This window comes from Pelophylax lessonae (assembly GCF_965119305.1).
Source record: "Pelophylax lessonae genome assembly, chromosome: 9".
NCBI lineage: Eukaryota > Metazoa > Chordata > Amphibia > Anura > Ranidae > Pelophylax > Pelophylax lessonae.
The window spans coordinates 38,090,045-38,105,229 of NC_138776.1; the positions used below are offsets into that span (position 1 = coordinate 38,090,045).

At 44.0% G+C, this 15,185-nt stretch overlaps 1 protein-coding gene across 1 annotated transcript in view; it reads left to right on the forward strand.

Moving 5' to 3' along the window:
- Window positions 1-15,185, forward strand: part of CFAP58 (cilia and flagella associated protein 58) — a 211,706-nt gene that overhangs the window by 113,020 nt on the left and 83,501 nt on the right. The window contains exons 9-11 of the mRNA XM_082267890.1: window positions 3,236-3,427; window positions 4,888-5,049; window positions 10,072-10,218. Of these exons, the coding sequence (XP_082124016.1) occupies window positions 3,236-3,427; window positions 4,888-5,049; window positions 10,072-10,218 (501 nt within the window). The remainder of the gene's footprint in view (window positions 1-3,235; window positions 3,428-4,887; window positions 5,050-10,071; window positions 10,219-15,185) is intronic.

Here is a 15,185-nt window from a genome sequence, read left to right on the forward strand (position 1 = left end):
TCTCAATTGTTTTTAAAACTGCTCCAGGCGGATTCTGGGACAATTATTACTGTAGGAAAAATGATTTTCTGCACAAAAACATTGTATGTGTAGCACCCTCCTAGTTAGATGCTAGTCAGAGAGTGTAGTTTTGGCTCTGTCTGCTTATCAGGAGAGCAGCAGGCAAAACGAATGTGCACTCTGCTTATCAGGGAGCAGGATTTGTAGTCAGGTCTGCTTGGTGTGCCCAGTGTGTATTCATTTGTTCTTAGGGATTGTCCCCAGCAGATCCAATGGGGAGGCACGTTGGATGCTGGAGGAAACCCAACCAATGGTACACAGGCTTTTGGTACTGTCCCAGGGGTTGGCACAGACAGTGGTGCATTATGGGACAGGGTATAAAAAGCCAGGGGCACATGAGGTAGAGGTCTTTGGGTGGGAAGCAAAGTCCCAGAAGGAGGGTGGCAGCTGCCTCCTCTTCTGCAACAAGTTGGTGGTGGTCACAGGCAGTCGGTCTGGTGTACCAGGGGCATGAGACTGAACCCAGAGGTCCAGGAGAAGCTGACTACAGGAGTTGGGGCACAACAGAATCTGGAAAAACAGTGTCCGTGAGTACAGAGGAACTTGCCCAGGGATCTGCCCAGGAATGAGAACCACTCCGGAGTGTAGAGTCAGTGGATGGGTGTCAGTTAGCCCAGAGGAAAAGGGGATACTAGGGGAGTCCCCTGAAGAGAAATGTAATGGAAACACTTACCTTATCTTCATTCAAGTGGCAGGATGAAGCAGCGGCCTTGCCGCATTCTCAAGTTTAGAGTCCTCAGCATTGTGAATAGTTAACACAATAGTTGGAGTATCCCACTCATTCCTTCTCCCATCCCAATTACAATAAAACCACAAAAACAACATCCCCTGGACTGATCTTTGACTGAGCCAAGAACTTAAAGTACTAAGGTTTCTGCTTGCAGTTGCTACAGGTAACCCAGGGGAATCCTTAAAGTGTAATCTTCAGCAGCCCTCTAGGGAGCAGTGCTACATATGTATGGTGTAGGCCCAAGAAGTAGGCTGATGAGGTGGCCACTGTGAGAGCTTCAGCAAGTTGGGAGCAATATATGCTATATGTATGGTTACATTGGTCCAGGCTGGACCATACTTGGACCATACCATATCCGTACCTGAAATTCTTCTTTAAATCAGGTGAGCAAAAAGGGTCCCAGATCATCAGATTATCAACTAAAGGGAGTAGGGTAGATTAATACATTTTATCAACTTTACAAACTGAGGTCCATTGGCATAGACTATAGGATATGTACCTGGATAGAAAACTGGTTACAGGGGCGAGTTCAAAGGGTGGTGATATATAGCAAGTACCCAGAATGGTCTGTAGTGGTAGGTGGGGTACCCCAGGGATCTGTCCTGGGACCAATTTATTCATAAATGATATAGAGGTTGGCATAAATAGTTCAATCTAAGTGTTTGTTGATGATACAAAGCTAAGCAGAGGCAATCATTTCACAGCAAGATTTGGAAACCTTACAGGAGGACCTCCGTAAAATAAGGGATGGGCAACTACATGGCAAATGTGGTTTGATGTTGAAAAATGTAAAGTAATGCATTTGGAGGCTTATAAAACGAATGCAAGTTAATCCCTAGGGGGAGAACCTCTGGGGGGATCCAGGAGAGAAAAAGATCTGGGGGTCCTAGTAAATGACAGGCTCAGCAACATGTACAGGCATATCCCATTTTACGTACACTCACTTTACGTACACTTGCGAGTACAGACACAGCTTGGTGAGCTTGGCATGGCACTAGTACTGGTTTTTAACATTGGTGTCTATAGGAAATCTTGGCCAGCTTGACAAGGCACTGCTCCCGGTTTTTAACATTGGCGTCTATAGGAAATCTTGGTCAGCTTGACAAGGCACTGATCCCGGTCTAACATTGGCGTTTTTGGGAAATCTTTGTCAGCTTGACATGGCACTGCTCCCTGTATAACATTGGCATATATGGGACGACATGGTACTGCTCCCAAACCATAAGTGACAGGGATACCAAACTTGGGGAGCACCGAGAGGGGGGCCCCGGACTACAACATATCCTATTTTGTGGCCGGCCAGCTTGCCTAGGTAATCTACCATGTCTTAGTCCTGGGTCCCCTAACATGCTCCCCAAGCTTGGAGTCCTTGTCACTTATGGTTTGGGAGCAGTTCCGTGTCAAGCTGACCAAGATTTCCTATAGAGCTAGTGTATTTGCATGCATTGAGAAGTGGAAAAAGGTATTGCTTCACTTTAAGTACATTTTCGTTTTACATACATGCTCTGGTCCCATTGTGTACTTAAAAGTGGGATATACCTGTATTGCCAAGCTACTGCAAGCAAAGCAGGCAGAATGTTAGCATGCATAAAAAAAGGTATTTACTCCAGAGATAAAACTATAATTCTACCACTTTACAAGACTCTGGTCCGAACCACATCTGGAGTATGCCATCTAGTTCTGGGCACCGGTCCTCAGGAAGGATGTGTTGGAACTGGAGAAAGTCCAGAGAAGGGCAACAAAGCTAATAAAAGGACTTGATGACCTCGGCTATGAGGAACTACTACAGGCATTAAACGTATTCTCTCTGGAGAAGAGATGCTTGAGAGGAGATATGATAGCAATATACAAATACCTCAATGGTGATTCTAGCAAAGGGAAAAAATCTGTTCAGTGGGCGGGAGTTTAAAAAGATACGCAGCCATTGATTGAAACTGGATGAGAAGTGGTTTAACCTTGAACTGCGTAGAGGGTTCTTTACCATTATCCTTGCATGTTGTGCTTGTTAAGATGCCCATTCAATAATTTTTTGAAACTCTTGACACTCCCTGCTGATACCTTGTAGTAAGGATGTGGAACTCCCTTCCACAAGGTATCAGCAGGGAGTGTCAAGAGTTTCAAAAAATTATTAGATGGGCATTTTAAAGAGCACAACATGCAAGGATAATGGGATTATTATTGACATAAGCTCACACACACACCCACCCAGGTTGAACTAGATGTGTCTTTATTCAATCTTACAAACTATGTAAATATGAGTGGTCTTTACTCTTCCTCCTTTGCACATATCAGAACAGGGTTGATCCATGCATTCTTTGATAAAAAATAACTTTCCTTTTGGGATATTTATCTACAAGAGCTAAAAAGGATAAAATGTCCGAATGTGACCGTTTTCTAAATCTTTGTTAGAATGCAGTACACTGATCATTCATTTCTTGTATGTAGAACCTTCTGAAAGCAGCTGGTTCCACCCAGAAGCAGCTCAACTTGGTGAAACTCCATGAGCAGTCCAAAAAGAACCTGGAGGAAGAAATCACTAATTATAAAGAAGAAGCCCAGAAACAGCGAAAGATTATCTACCAGCTGGAGAAGGAGAGGGACCGCTATATCAATGAGGCCAGCGAGCTGACACAGAAGGTGAGTCTTTGACTTCCCTTAGATCCAAGGCAGCGATTGGCAGACTTGAGGCCAATTACTTTCTTGCATGGTCATTTCATATAAAACCGTACATTTTTAGGTGCTGAATTTAAAAGCTGAATTCCGATCTTACCTTTTTTCTCACACTTGTTCTCCCTTGTGCTGAAACGGAATACTCTCAATTCCCAGAAGACCCACACCTCCAAAATATAGCTCTTTGCAGTTGTAAAGGCTTTCTTGAGTCCATCTTCATTTCCTGTTTGAATGACTTCAATAATCACCAATTCTCTCTCCTCCTGATCATTACTGCTGTTGGTCTATCTCTATTAGCTTTCTCGGACATCAATCACTTTTGCTGTTAAAATGTATGGGCATGATCTTTAGGGCTGACGACAGTCATTGTACTGCTGTTCCTGGGCATAATATGAAAGAACACATCCTTGGCATCCCTTTAGATATGCATGCTTTTCCCTGCTGGCCAATGAGTGCGGCAGACTTCATTTGTGCGATCTGCTGATCAGTTGTTTAAAGTAATTGTAAAGGATCTTTTTTCTGTTTCAATATTTTTATTAAAGTATTTCACAGTAACAATGAAAATACAATGATATTACAAAGAATACATGTCCTCCCCAAGTGTCCAACAGATATCAATGGATTGTAAGCCCATCTTTTTATATAAAGAAGTCTTCTTAGGATAATCAAAATTTTCTCAAACCATATAGAACAGTCTAATTTTGTGGGCTATCTCTCATACTGTGCAGAATCTTATTGTCGTAAAAAATAAGGCACATCAATATCTCGTTACAGAACTAGAAAATAAAATGTTTCCAACTCGTGTCGTGACTCCATCCCTACGGATAGTCATCACTTCCACTTGGAGTCAGGACAATTGGGAGGACCCAAAAAATATAGCATCAGAGTATTCGAATAGAAAAAGGAGAAAGGGAAAGATTGAAGCGGGTAATTGAACAAGACCCCCACACTCCGAACCCCACAGTCCCAGAACCTAGGTAGCCGGACATGGATCCAGGAATCACCAGTTATATATATTTTTTTTTAATAATAAACATTTTATACTTACCTGCTCTTTGCAATGGTTTTGCACAGAGCGGCTCCGATCCTTCTCTTATGGGGACCCTCGCCGGAACTCCTGGCTCCTCCTGCCTTCAAGTACCTCCCCTAGCAAGCCACTTGCTAGGAGGGGTACTCGTGCGGGCTCGATTCCGACCTGCACTGTGTGCGTCTATTGACACACACACAGTGCAGCTCAGCCATACTCCCCATACCCTGGTCTCTGGATTTGATTGGATCAGTGTTTCTGAAGATGCAGTTTTTTTTTTTTTTTTCTTTACAGAAATATTTCATCCTGACTGTGATCTATTCTACGATGTAACAGTGTGCCTGTAAAACATTTTTTTTTTTTCTTTAACCTATCCTATTGTTTTCCTCTTTCCTCACAGGTTCTCCAGCACATGGAGGATATTAAAGTTCGGGAGATGCAGATCTTTGACTATAAGAAGAAGATAGCAGAAGCAGAAACTAAGTTGAAGCAGCAGCAGAATTTGTATGAAGCTGTGAGATCAGACCGCAATCTGTACAGCAAAAATCTAATTGAAGCTCAGGTAAGAACCAAACCATAGTCAGAAACCAAATCCTGAAGGCTGTAGAAGATTAAGGATGAAGGATTGCGCTCAAAGAAAGAGATTGCCTAGTTTGGCCATAACACCCATAATAATCGAAGCAGTAAGCAGTCCAAAATGGCGGGAGATTGCTCAACAACGGATAATGTGGGAATCAGATGGATTGGAAAAAGAGGATTATAGGACCTAATGAGTAGCAGGGTATAGAATGATGATGGGATAGTGGGGCTGACATATACATATACAATGGAGCTGTTTACATTTTTCCAGTGGGAATTGGTTACTATGGATAATTTAGACACTTGACATTTTCTGCAGTGTTTATATATGGGACCCCTGAAATTAGATTGCCGTAGCCCCTTAATGGCTATGGGCAGTACATATACCTTTTAATCTGTACAGTATAATATCCTGTTTAACATATTATTGGTTTTGGTTAAGGGTCAATCCACCCATTACTGATATCCTTTTTTTGGTAGACACTAGAGAGCTAAACCATGATCTGACAGCCTCTTCTACCTCTCAGGGAGTCTGCGAGTTCCCAGTTCTGAATACCTGCTGTAGCCATTTTAAATGGTTCTCACTATCCTTGCTGGATTTTTTAAAATTATCTTTAGTCTATAGAGAGTGTAGCAGCTGGAACACACAAAGCAGAGCAGGGATAGCCAAACATCTCAGGAACCAGGCTCCAGGCTGGGGATTATAGCAGGGACTATCTCAGATTACAGGAAAAGGCCTTTTTAGCCAATGACACCACCACCAAACTACTAATTTACTCCCTGGTTACCTCATGCCTTGGCTTTTGCATACCACTTGTCGTTGGCTTACATCTACCCCGCCACCCCCCCCCCCCGCCTCAAGAGCTGGTTCACGTATATGCGATGACAGACATTGCATGTGATTGGCAGCACACTGCTCTGCAAATCACATGCAATGTCTGTGCGATGCGATTTCAGCCATACAGCTTGTATGGCTGAATTTGCTTGCATTCGGACACAACTTGAACAGGACCCTTTTTTGGGTCCGTGCCAGAATTGGATCGCATGGGTGTTCACACCTATGCAATCCGATTCATGTCCAAAATGACAGTCCGCACTGTGATATGTAAACTAATCTGGAGGTGTTGTTAACTTTGTATTGAACTGCCTGTGAGTTGAATGTGATGCGGGAATCCGCAGTGGATTCTTAGGGTTCCCGCATCGCATATGTGTGAACCGGGACTTATGCCTCATACACACGCAACGATTATCGGCCGACCGATTGTCCGACTTTTGTCCAGAGTTGTGTTTTGTTGGCTGGAATGTGCCTAGACTGCACACAAATTTTCTCGGCCAACAAAAATCTACTTCAGAAGTGATGTCATGTGCTGGTTTACTTTCCGTGTGTTTTTTCTTCTCTGAGCATGCCCAGTCTTGCTCATCAGATTTTTGTCTGCCGAAATATGTACTGACTGACGGAAAATCGGCCGTTATGTTGACGGCCAACAAAAAATTTATAGCCTGCACAACAGATTTTATTCGGCCGAAAAGTCGGAGACGGTTGTCGAAAGCATCATACTAACAAGCCGAAAATTCCCGGCCAATAATCGTTGCGTGTGTACGAGGCTTTAGTTTATCATAAATGCTGCACCTAAACAGATCCACTTTACCAATCATTCAGCTTAAGGGCCTCCACAATCACCTTGGGTGTGATAGATACAAGTGATCTTCAATCAAGTTGAAATACAAATGCAGTCCAATGATTGTTTGCAAATTGATTGTGTTTTGGGGGCTGTAACTCTTCCCCCTACATCAGGGTCAATCAAGTCAAAAGCGTTTATCCCCTCTCATCCTTTGATGAATTAATTTAGATGCAGCCTTGCAGAAATGGCTTTCATCATGTTAAAGCGGTTGTAAACCCTATAAAAAAAAAAAATAAAAAAAGAAAAACCTGCAAGACAAAGGCATAATGAGCTAGTATGCATCGCATACTAGCTTATTATGTTTAACTTACCTTAAAACGAAGCCCCGACACGGACCCCCGGACATCGATGCGGGCGCTGCCATGATCCCTCGTCGTCTCTTCCGGGTTCGGCGGCTCCGGCGCGCTGATTGGCCGGAAGAGACGGCTCCAGCGCGCTGATTGGCTGGAGCCGCGATGACGTCACTCCCGCGCATGCGCGCGGGAGTGATTTTTCCGGCAAGCTCCCGGGCAACTTAATTGAAGGTCCCCCCGGACCTTCAGAGCGCATGCGCCGCTCGCGCGAGCGACTGCATGCACTGTAAATATCTCCTAAACCGTGCCGGTTTAGGAGATATTATTTGTACCTACAGGTAAGCCTTATTATAGGCTTACCTGTAGGTAAAAGTGTCAAAAAGCGGGATACAACCGCTTTAATTCCACAATAGATGTGACAGATGTCTATGATGTTTGGATTTTCCTTCTTTTTCCTTTTTTTTTCCTCTCTTTCTTTGCTAGCCAGCAAAACTTCTTTCCATTACAGGACAGAGAAAAGGGGATACAAAATGTGGTTGATGATGTGGGGGCAGAGTTACAGCCCCAAAACATATTGGGTTGGGGTTCAGTTGCTCCAGAGCTTAGTAAATGAGATGAAGCTTCACTTTGCAAAGAACACCCAATCACATTCAAGGAAAAAAAAAACAAACAGCATTTTTGCTTGCACGTGATTGGATGATGGAAGTCAGCAGAACTTCATCTCATTTACTAAGCTCTGGCGAAACTGCACAGTTTATTTGCCTTTAGTAAATCAACCTCATTGGATTTGCACACAATATGTATTTTATTTGTCAGTAACACATAATGAGGTACATATACTAAAACTGGATCACTCACAATCTGGTGCAGCTGTGCATGGTAGCCAATTAGCTTCTAACTTTAGTTTATTCAATTCAGCTTTGACAATAAAACATCAAAGATGATTGGTTTCTATGCAGAGTTGCACCAGATTTTGCACTCTTCAGTTTTAGTAAATAACTCCCAATCTGTCTCTGGCTGGATCAGTGGAGACCAGCCAAATTTCGATGTGAGTGTGGCTGTCCCTGCTGGACATGCTGGAACTCTTTTGTCAATCAGCGGCTGCAGCCAATCAGCTTCAGCTGTTGAGCAGCGTATTTTGACAGTGGCAAGTTTCGCTGTCTATACAATGTCTCGGCAGGATTCCTTCATCCACCTTGTTTGAGTGAGCGGATGAGGAATCTGCCCGCTGGCTGAACAAAAACAAAAAAGCTACACGTTTATGGCCAGATTTAGCTTTTACAAGCAGGGACCTCCTAACCCTCTTGGATTGAGTTGTATTGGAACTGTACTGTCTCCCTTTACATCAGCCTTTCTCAACTGTTTTAATCTGGAGGAACCTTGAAATAATGTTCTGGTCTCAGGGAACCATTGTGTAAAATGACTGCATCTACAGCTCACTGTACATTAGTGTGATGAAGAAATAATAATAAGGTGATGAACCCCAAACCTGCGCAAGTGAATAGTAATATGCAAAGGAACAAATGTGTATGAAAAGTATCAATTGAATGATGACATTGAATAATGACTTCAATTGAATGATGAATTGGTGACAAATAAGTTGAATTATCAGTGTGGGAGTGATCCCAAATTAGAAGCAGCAATCAGCACATAAACGTGAGAATTGACAAAGAAATACTTATTACTAAATATATGATTGTGCTAAACTAAAACACTAGTGTGATTAATAAAGTGCAAAAAGTGTATACAAAAATGGTGATACAATGCAAAAAGTGCACAACCAATAAGCAGACAAATCAGGTAAACCATATCATTCCAAAGTGTCCATAACACAGTCCATAATGTGTAACAACGGATATCCAGATATAGGTAAACACTTGATAAACGTATTGAATAGCACTATACACCTCCACCAGATCACCCAAAGTGTATATGCGCTTACCAGAAGCAGTGTACCCCTTGTTACAGGGGGTCAAACACGCGGATATAATCACAGGCACCAGACATCAGAAGGAGGCACCTTCTCCACGTATTCACTGGTGATCCCAATATGATAACCTTGGAAATGGGCTCGTCAGCAGCTCAGCAAAGTCCCAGTGAGCAGAGGAGGGTAGGGACTCCCTTTTGTATCAGGAAGCTTTTTGTGCTCTCTGTCTCCAAGGCTTGGAGACATAGAGCACAGCCAGCCAAGGCTCAGACCTGGGGATTCATGAATGCTTTTGATTTGCCTTTTTTGAATTTTTTTGATTTTTTCTTTTCCATCTGGCCTCTGGGATCCTGTCCCCTCTCCGCCCAGACAGGACTGGAAACTGCCTCCCCCCACCCCCTGCAAAATGTGGATTTTTTAATGCAATGCTGGGAAACAAAAGCTTCCTGATACAAAAGGGAGTCCCTACCCTCCCCCTGCCTTCCTAAAAACAGCCCCACATCTGATTCCTCCCCCCCCCACCAGGAAGGGATCCAGGGATCTGGGATCTGCTCACTGGGACTTTGCTGAGCTGCTGGCGAGCCCATTTCCAAGGTTATCATATTGGGATCATCAGTGAATGCGTGGAGAAGGTGCCTCCTTCTGATGTCTGGTGCCTGTGATTATATCCGTGTGTTTGACCCCCTGTAACAAGGGGTCCACTGCTTCTGGTAAGCGCATATACACTTTGGATGATCTGGTGGAAGTGTATAGTGCTATTTAATACTTTTATCAAGTGTTTAGCTATATCTGGATATCCGTTGTTACACATTAGTGTGATGGTCAAGGAGAAGAATGTTCCTTACTTTGGTGGTCGATGGGAAAAACCTTTTACATAACTAAAAAAGATCATTGGCTTCAGTGGCAACTTGTTTGAGCGGCAGAAACTGCTCCTTAATCAAGGAAACCCTAGCAACCTCTGGAGGAACCCTAGGGTTCCATGGACCCCTGGTTGAGAAAGCCTGCTTTATATTGTAGAGTGCTGTGGAAATTGTTGGCAAAATATTTAAATCCTGTATAATAATAATAATGATGATGGTAACAAACACCTGCTATGTCCTTAGGATGAGATTACAGAGATGAAAAGGAAACTGAAGATCATGAACCATCAGGTGGACCAGCTGAAAGAAGAGATCTCCTCCAAAGAGTCGGTCCTTGTGAAGGTTCACCTCGAACATCAGCGTATAGAGAAAGAAAAAGAGACTCTGAAGGTTCGTCCTGTGTAAATTCAGGTGTGATGGTTGAAAGTAGCGTTCCAGTATAAAGCTAACTAGTCTTAAAAATGTCATCTTAAAAATGTATATAGTTATCTATTTTCAGACTGCTATGGTCCGTCATGTAAACCACCCCCCTGTGTCAGCTTGCAGCAGCTTCAAGGAAAAGGAGGAAGCGTCGACAAACAGATGGGCCATGGTAAGCGTATGGGTAACGTCACCACTCAGGCATTACCAGCCATTGTCGAGCACTCTCTCCTCTCCCCTGCAGCTGCTGCTGGCAGACTCAGGGGATCACGTGACTGGACCAGAGCAGCCTGATAATTGGTAAGTATACAGATCTTAGGTTAGTTAGAATAGGTGTAAGGAGGGGGGAGGGAGTATATTTAACCACTTCCGGCCCGCGCTATAGCCGAAGTACGGCTACAGCGCGGACTCGAATTTCCGGGAGGCCGTCTATAAACAGCCTCCCAGTAACAGGCTCCCCGCGCACTCCCGCGAGCGCGCATCGGGGAGAATCTGTGTCGGCCGTGTCCCTTGGACACAGCCAATCACAGATCGTGGTGAATGGCCAATCACAGCGGCCATTTACCACATGATCGGACCGTGCAATGAGAGTTGATCTCATATGTAAACATATGAGATCATCTCTCATCGCCAGCTCTCTTCCTCACACGGAGACTGCAGTGTGAGGAAGAGGAGAGCAGATCACCGGTAAGGGGACACAGAGAAATGTAATCAGGGCACTGATCACCAGTGCCTTGATTACAGAAGAAGGGAAAAAAATGCCACAACTGCCCACAGTGCCCGCCATCAGTGCTCCCCATCAGTGCCCACAGTCAGTGCCCATAGTGCTGCCAGTCAGTGCCCATCAGTGCCTGCTCATCTAGGCACTGATGGGCACTGACTAGCAGCACTATGGGCACTGAGTGTGGGAACTGATGGTGCTGCCCATCAGTGCCACCCGTCAGTATCCATCAGTGCCACCCATCAGTGTCCCTCAGTGCCACCCATCAGTGCCGCCTCTCAGTGCCGCCTCTCAGTGCCCATCAGTGCCACCCGTCAGTGCCGCCTCTCAGTGCCCACAAGTGCCACCTCTCAGTGCCCAGCAGTGCCACTTATCAGTGCCGCCTATCAGTGCCACCTATCAGTGCTCATCAGTGCGGCATATTAGTACCTTCTCATCAGTGCCCATAAGTGCCACCTCATCAGTGCCCATCAGTGCAGCCTATCAGTGCCCATCAGTGCCGCCTCATCAGCGCACATCAGTGAAAGAGAAAAATTTATTTATTTTCAAAATTTACTCACAGAAAATAAGAAAAACTTTTTTTTTTTCAAAATTTTCTGTCTTTTTTCTTTTTTTTTTGTAAGAAATAAAAAACCCAGAGGTGATTAAATACCACCAAAAGAAAGCTCTATTTGTGTGAAAAAAATTATAAAAAATTTCATATGGGTACAGTGTAGCATGACCGCGCAATTGTCATTCAAAGTGTGAGAGCTCTGAAAGCTGAAAATTGGCCTGGGCAGGAAGGGGGTATAAGTGCCTAGTAGGCAAGTGGTTAAGATTTATTAGATTTTTCCCAAAATTCCTCTTTAACTTTTTAAAAAGGCTGCAATTACAGAAATCCTGTGAGCTTCCAGCTTCCTGTTTGAGCAGCCAACAAAATGCCCATCCTACACGGAAATCCCAACCAGCGTTATCAGCCCTGTCTCCTGGAATACAGAAATCCATCTGTCCCTCACTCCCCTCTGTTCCACTTCACCTGCACACTCTTGTATGCAGCTCTTGTGGGATGTTCCCAGTCTGCAGTGGTCAAGACCTTCCAAGCGTGGTCCAAGGAAGAAAAAACAGCGACAGGGCTGGCCAAGGCTTATTGATGCACATAGGGAGGGAAAGCTGGCCTGTGTAGTCTCATCAAATAGAAGAGCTATTGTACTGTAGCTCAGATTGCTGAAAAAGTTCATCCTGGTTCGGATGGAAAGATGTCAGCACACACAGTGGATCGCAGTTTGTTGTGTCTGGGGTTACATAGCTGCAGACCAGACAGGGTGCCCATGCTGACCTGTGTCCACAGCCAACAGTGCCTACAATGGGGATGTGAGCATCAGAACTAGGCCACGGAGCAATGGAGGAAGGTGGCCTGGTCTGATGAATCATGTGGATGGTCGGGCGTGTGTCCCTTAGTTGGGGAAGAGATGCCACCAGGAAGCAGTATGGCAAGAAGGCAAGCTGGTGGAGACAGTGTGATGCTTTGGATAGTGGTGTCCAAGCCTCAATGGGTCAGGGCTGTTTTGGGAGCAAAAAAGGGAACCTCCTTAATATTAGGTGTGAGAGAAAAGTTTGTTGGGCGCTTACGCTGGGGAATGGGTCTCCAATGTAAAAGTATTGGTGTGAGCGAGACGCAACCAGACTGATGGATGGACTTCTGGGGTGCACAGGTATGCCACGCTAACACTGAGGGCCGCTCTTGAAGGCAGAAGCAAAGTCCCACTGGCAGGCAAGTGTAGCCGATGTAACTTTATTTCATGACAAAACGAATTGAAAAGGATTAAGAGAGGTGCATGGAAGCCAGCCCCCAGTCTGATGTACTCACCCTCCAGTCTGCCACCAACCAAGTAGACCTGTCTCATGATATAAATAAAGAACAGGGGTTTAATTGACACACATTTGCAAATGCATGTGTAAGCTGCAGAGCCACTACACGGCACCCTGTTTTATCTGCAGTCCTAACACTTTTAAATTGTAGTGTCTCCGCTCTGGGAGCACATGGCTGCTAATGGATGGATAGGAGGGGGTTTTTGATCTCTATGACCCTATGTATAGTCGGGTTTGCCGTCGTCCCTGGTTGAGTATTGTATCGGTTTGTTGGTACCTCAGGCCAATAAGAAGTGGGACTTTTAAGGCAGGTATGGAGTATACGAGAAAGTACAAGCAAAAAATTGCTAATAATAACTAAATAATGATGATAATAATAAATAATAAATGTTTAATTCTTAAAACATATGTACAGTGAAGTACAGTTGCGTGAAAGGGTTATAGACCCTTGTGAAGTTGTGTAATAGGAGGAGGGTTAGTGACATGTGAGAAATAGTGACTTTTAGGGGTATATCTCTGTCTTTCCCTGCTGTTAAGCTTGGGTGGTTCAGATCAGAGGTGTCTCCTATATCCTACGCGTTTCGGCCCTAAAATGGGCCTTTTTCAAGGTTGATTGTCACTATTTCTGTTGGTAAAAATGCAGATTTTTGTTAAATATTTTAAGTATCACCACTTTTGTGAATTAAATAATAGTGGTGAATTTTTCAAATTTAGTACATACATATTGTTTTCTTTGAATCCTTGTGTGTTGAAATGGCTCCCTCTTTAGCACAGCGAGAACCATGCGGTTTCCTGAAAAAATATATATATATATATATATATATTTATGAGATTCAGCTACAAAGTTGATAGTGGTTCTACAGGTATATTATTGAACTTACATGGGCCGTGTCTCATATCAGGGGTAGATCATGTGATTCTCCCCTAGCGGTTAGTTTTGGTTCCGGTGCGTATGAAACCGGTTCTGGGCAAGGATGTCCTTATGCCTTTAAATGGTGCAGTTCTATATGAGACAGGTACATGTATAGGGAAATTTATATCTGTAATGCAATAATGCAATATATGCAATATATAACATTTTTGGGTTTTTTACCTTCATTATCAATTTGCAACAAATGTAGTCCCATGCGGTTTCCAGCTGGGTCACACTTAAAGAGAGGGAGAAAAAAACTCCTTCAGTAATGTGCCTCCTTTTCAGGGTTGAGTAAGTGGTAAGGGTGGTGTTTTAAAAACTTACATTTTTCCTGTGCGCCGCTCTTTGTCCTCTCCCATCCCCATTCGGTTGGGGAATGAGAGAGGCAGTGGTTCCCCGGCCTTTTATCAGACTCGCGCATGCGCTGTGAGCGCCGCACGTCTGAAACCAGATCACATACAGCTGGTGTGTGTCTCTGGTGCGCCTGCGTCCTATGGACGAGTGCGCTTCCAGTTTCCACCGCTGTTGCTCACTGGCGCGGCCGCCGACACGGAGAGGACACAAGTTACAGACTGACAGAGTCTGAGGGGCCGATGTCGCTGGCTGTTGCGTTGTGCCTGAAAGACGCCCCTAGGAAGGAAAACATAGGGAGATCCTCCCAGGGGCTTACCGTGCCGGGTGTGCTAAAAGTATGTGGAGATTTTTCAAGCAAGGATTCAGTACATGGCATAACATGGCATAAGTGCATTATAATTTGCAAACAAGAGGTATATAAAAAAAGGGAAAAAAACAGGAGAAAGCATTCCATATAATTAATTGCAGTTTTAATAGCAGTATAATAGGTAGTCAGGTTAAAGGGAAAGGAGGGGGAATTTTCCGGTTGTATCCCTATTGGAAAGGAGTGGGGAAAGTCTGTTAGATCGGTCTTCTCAAAGCTTGGGGAATCTAAAAGGGAATTCCGCATTCGTGTCATGTCTTTTTATCTCCAAATCGCGTTTTTGATAGAAGATATGTATATATATATATGTATCTTTGGACGAGTTTTTTTGTGAATGGATTGGATGGTGTGAATGGAGAATGGTTATGAGTATGGGGTGTGTCAATGATTGCTTCATTGTATTCTATCCTTTCGTAGCGAGGTTTGTGTAGGTGATGTTTATTAAAAACAAGAGTTTTTGTGAATGGACTTTCTCACAGTTTTGTGATTTTTCATTTTTTGGTGAAGGTTTCTTATTCTAATCAGTTTTCCCTGATGAGAAACCTTCTAAAAAGGGGGCATAGCTTTCTGCTTCATTTAGGCCTGGAAAAGTGGTTGCGTTGAGATGTTTTATCCATCTCATCTCTAATTGAAGCAGGGTTTTGTTCCAATCACCCCCCCTCCTCGGGATGTGGATCCGTTCTAGGGCCATGAAGGATATTTTTGGCATCTTATGGGCGTGTTTGTAGGCCACGTGT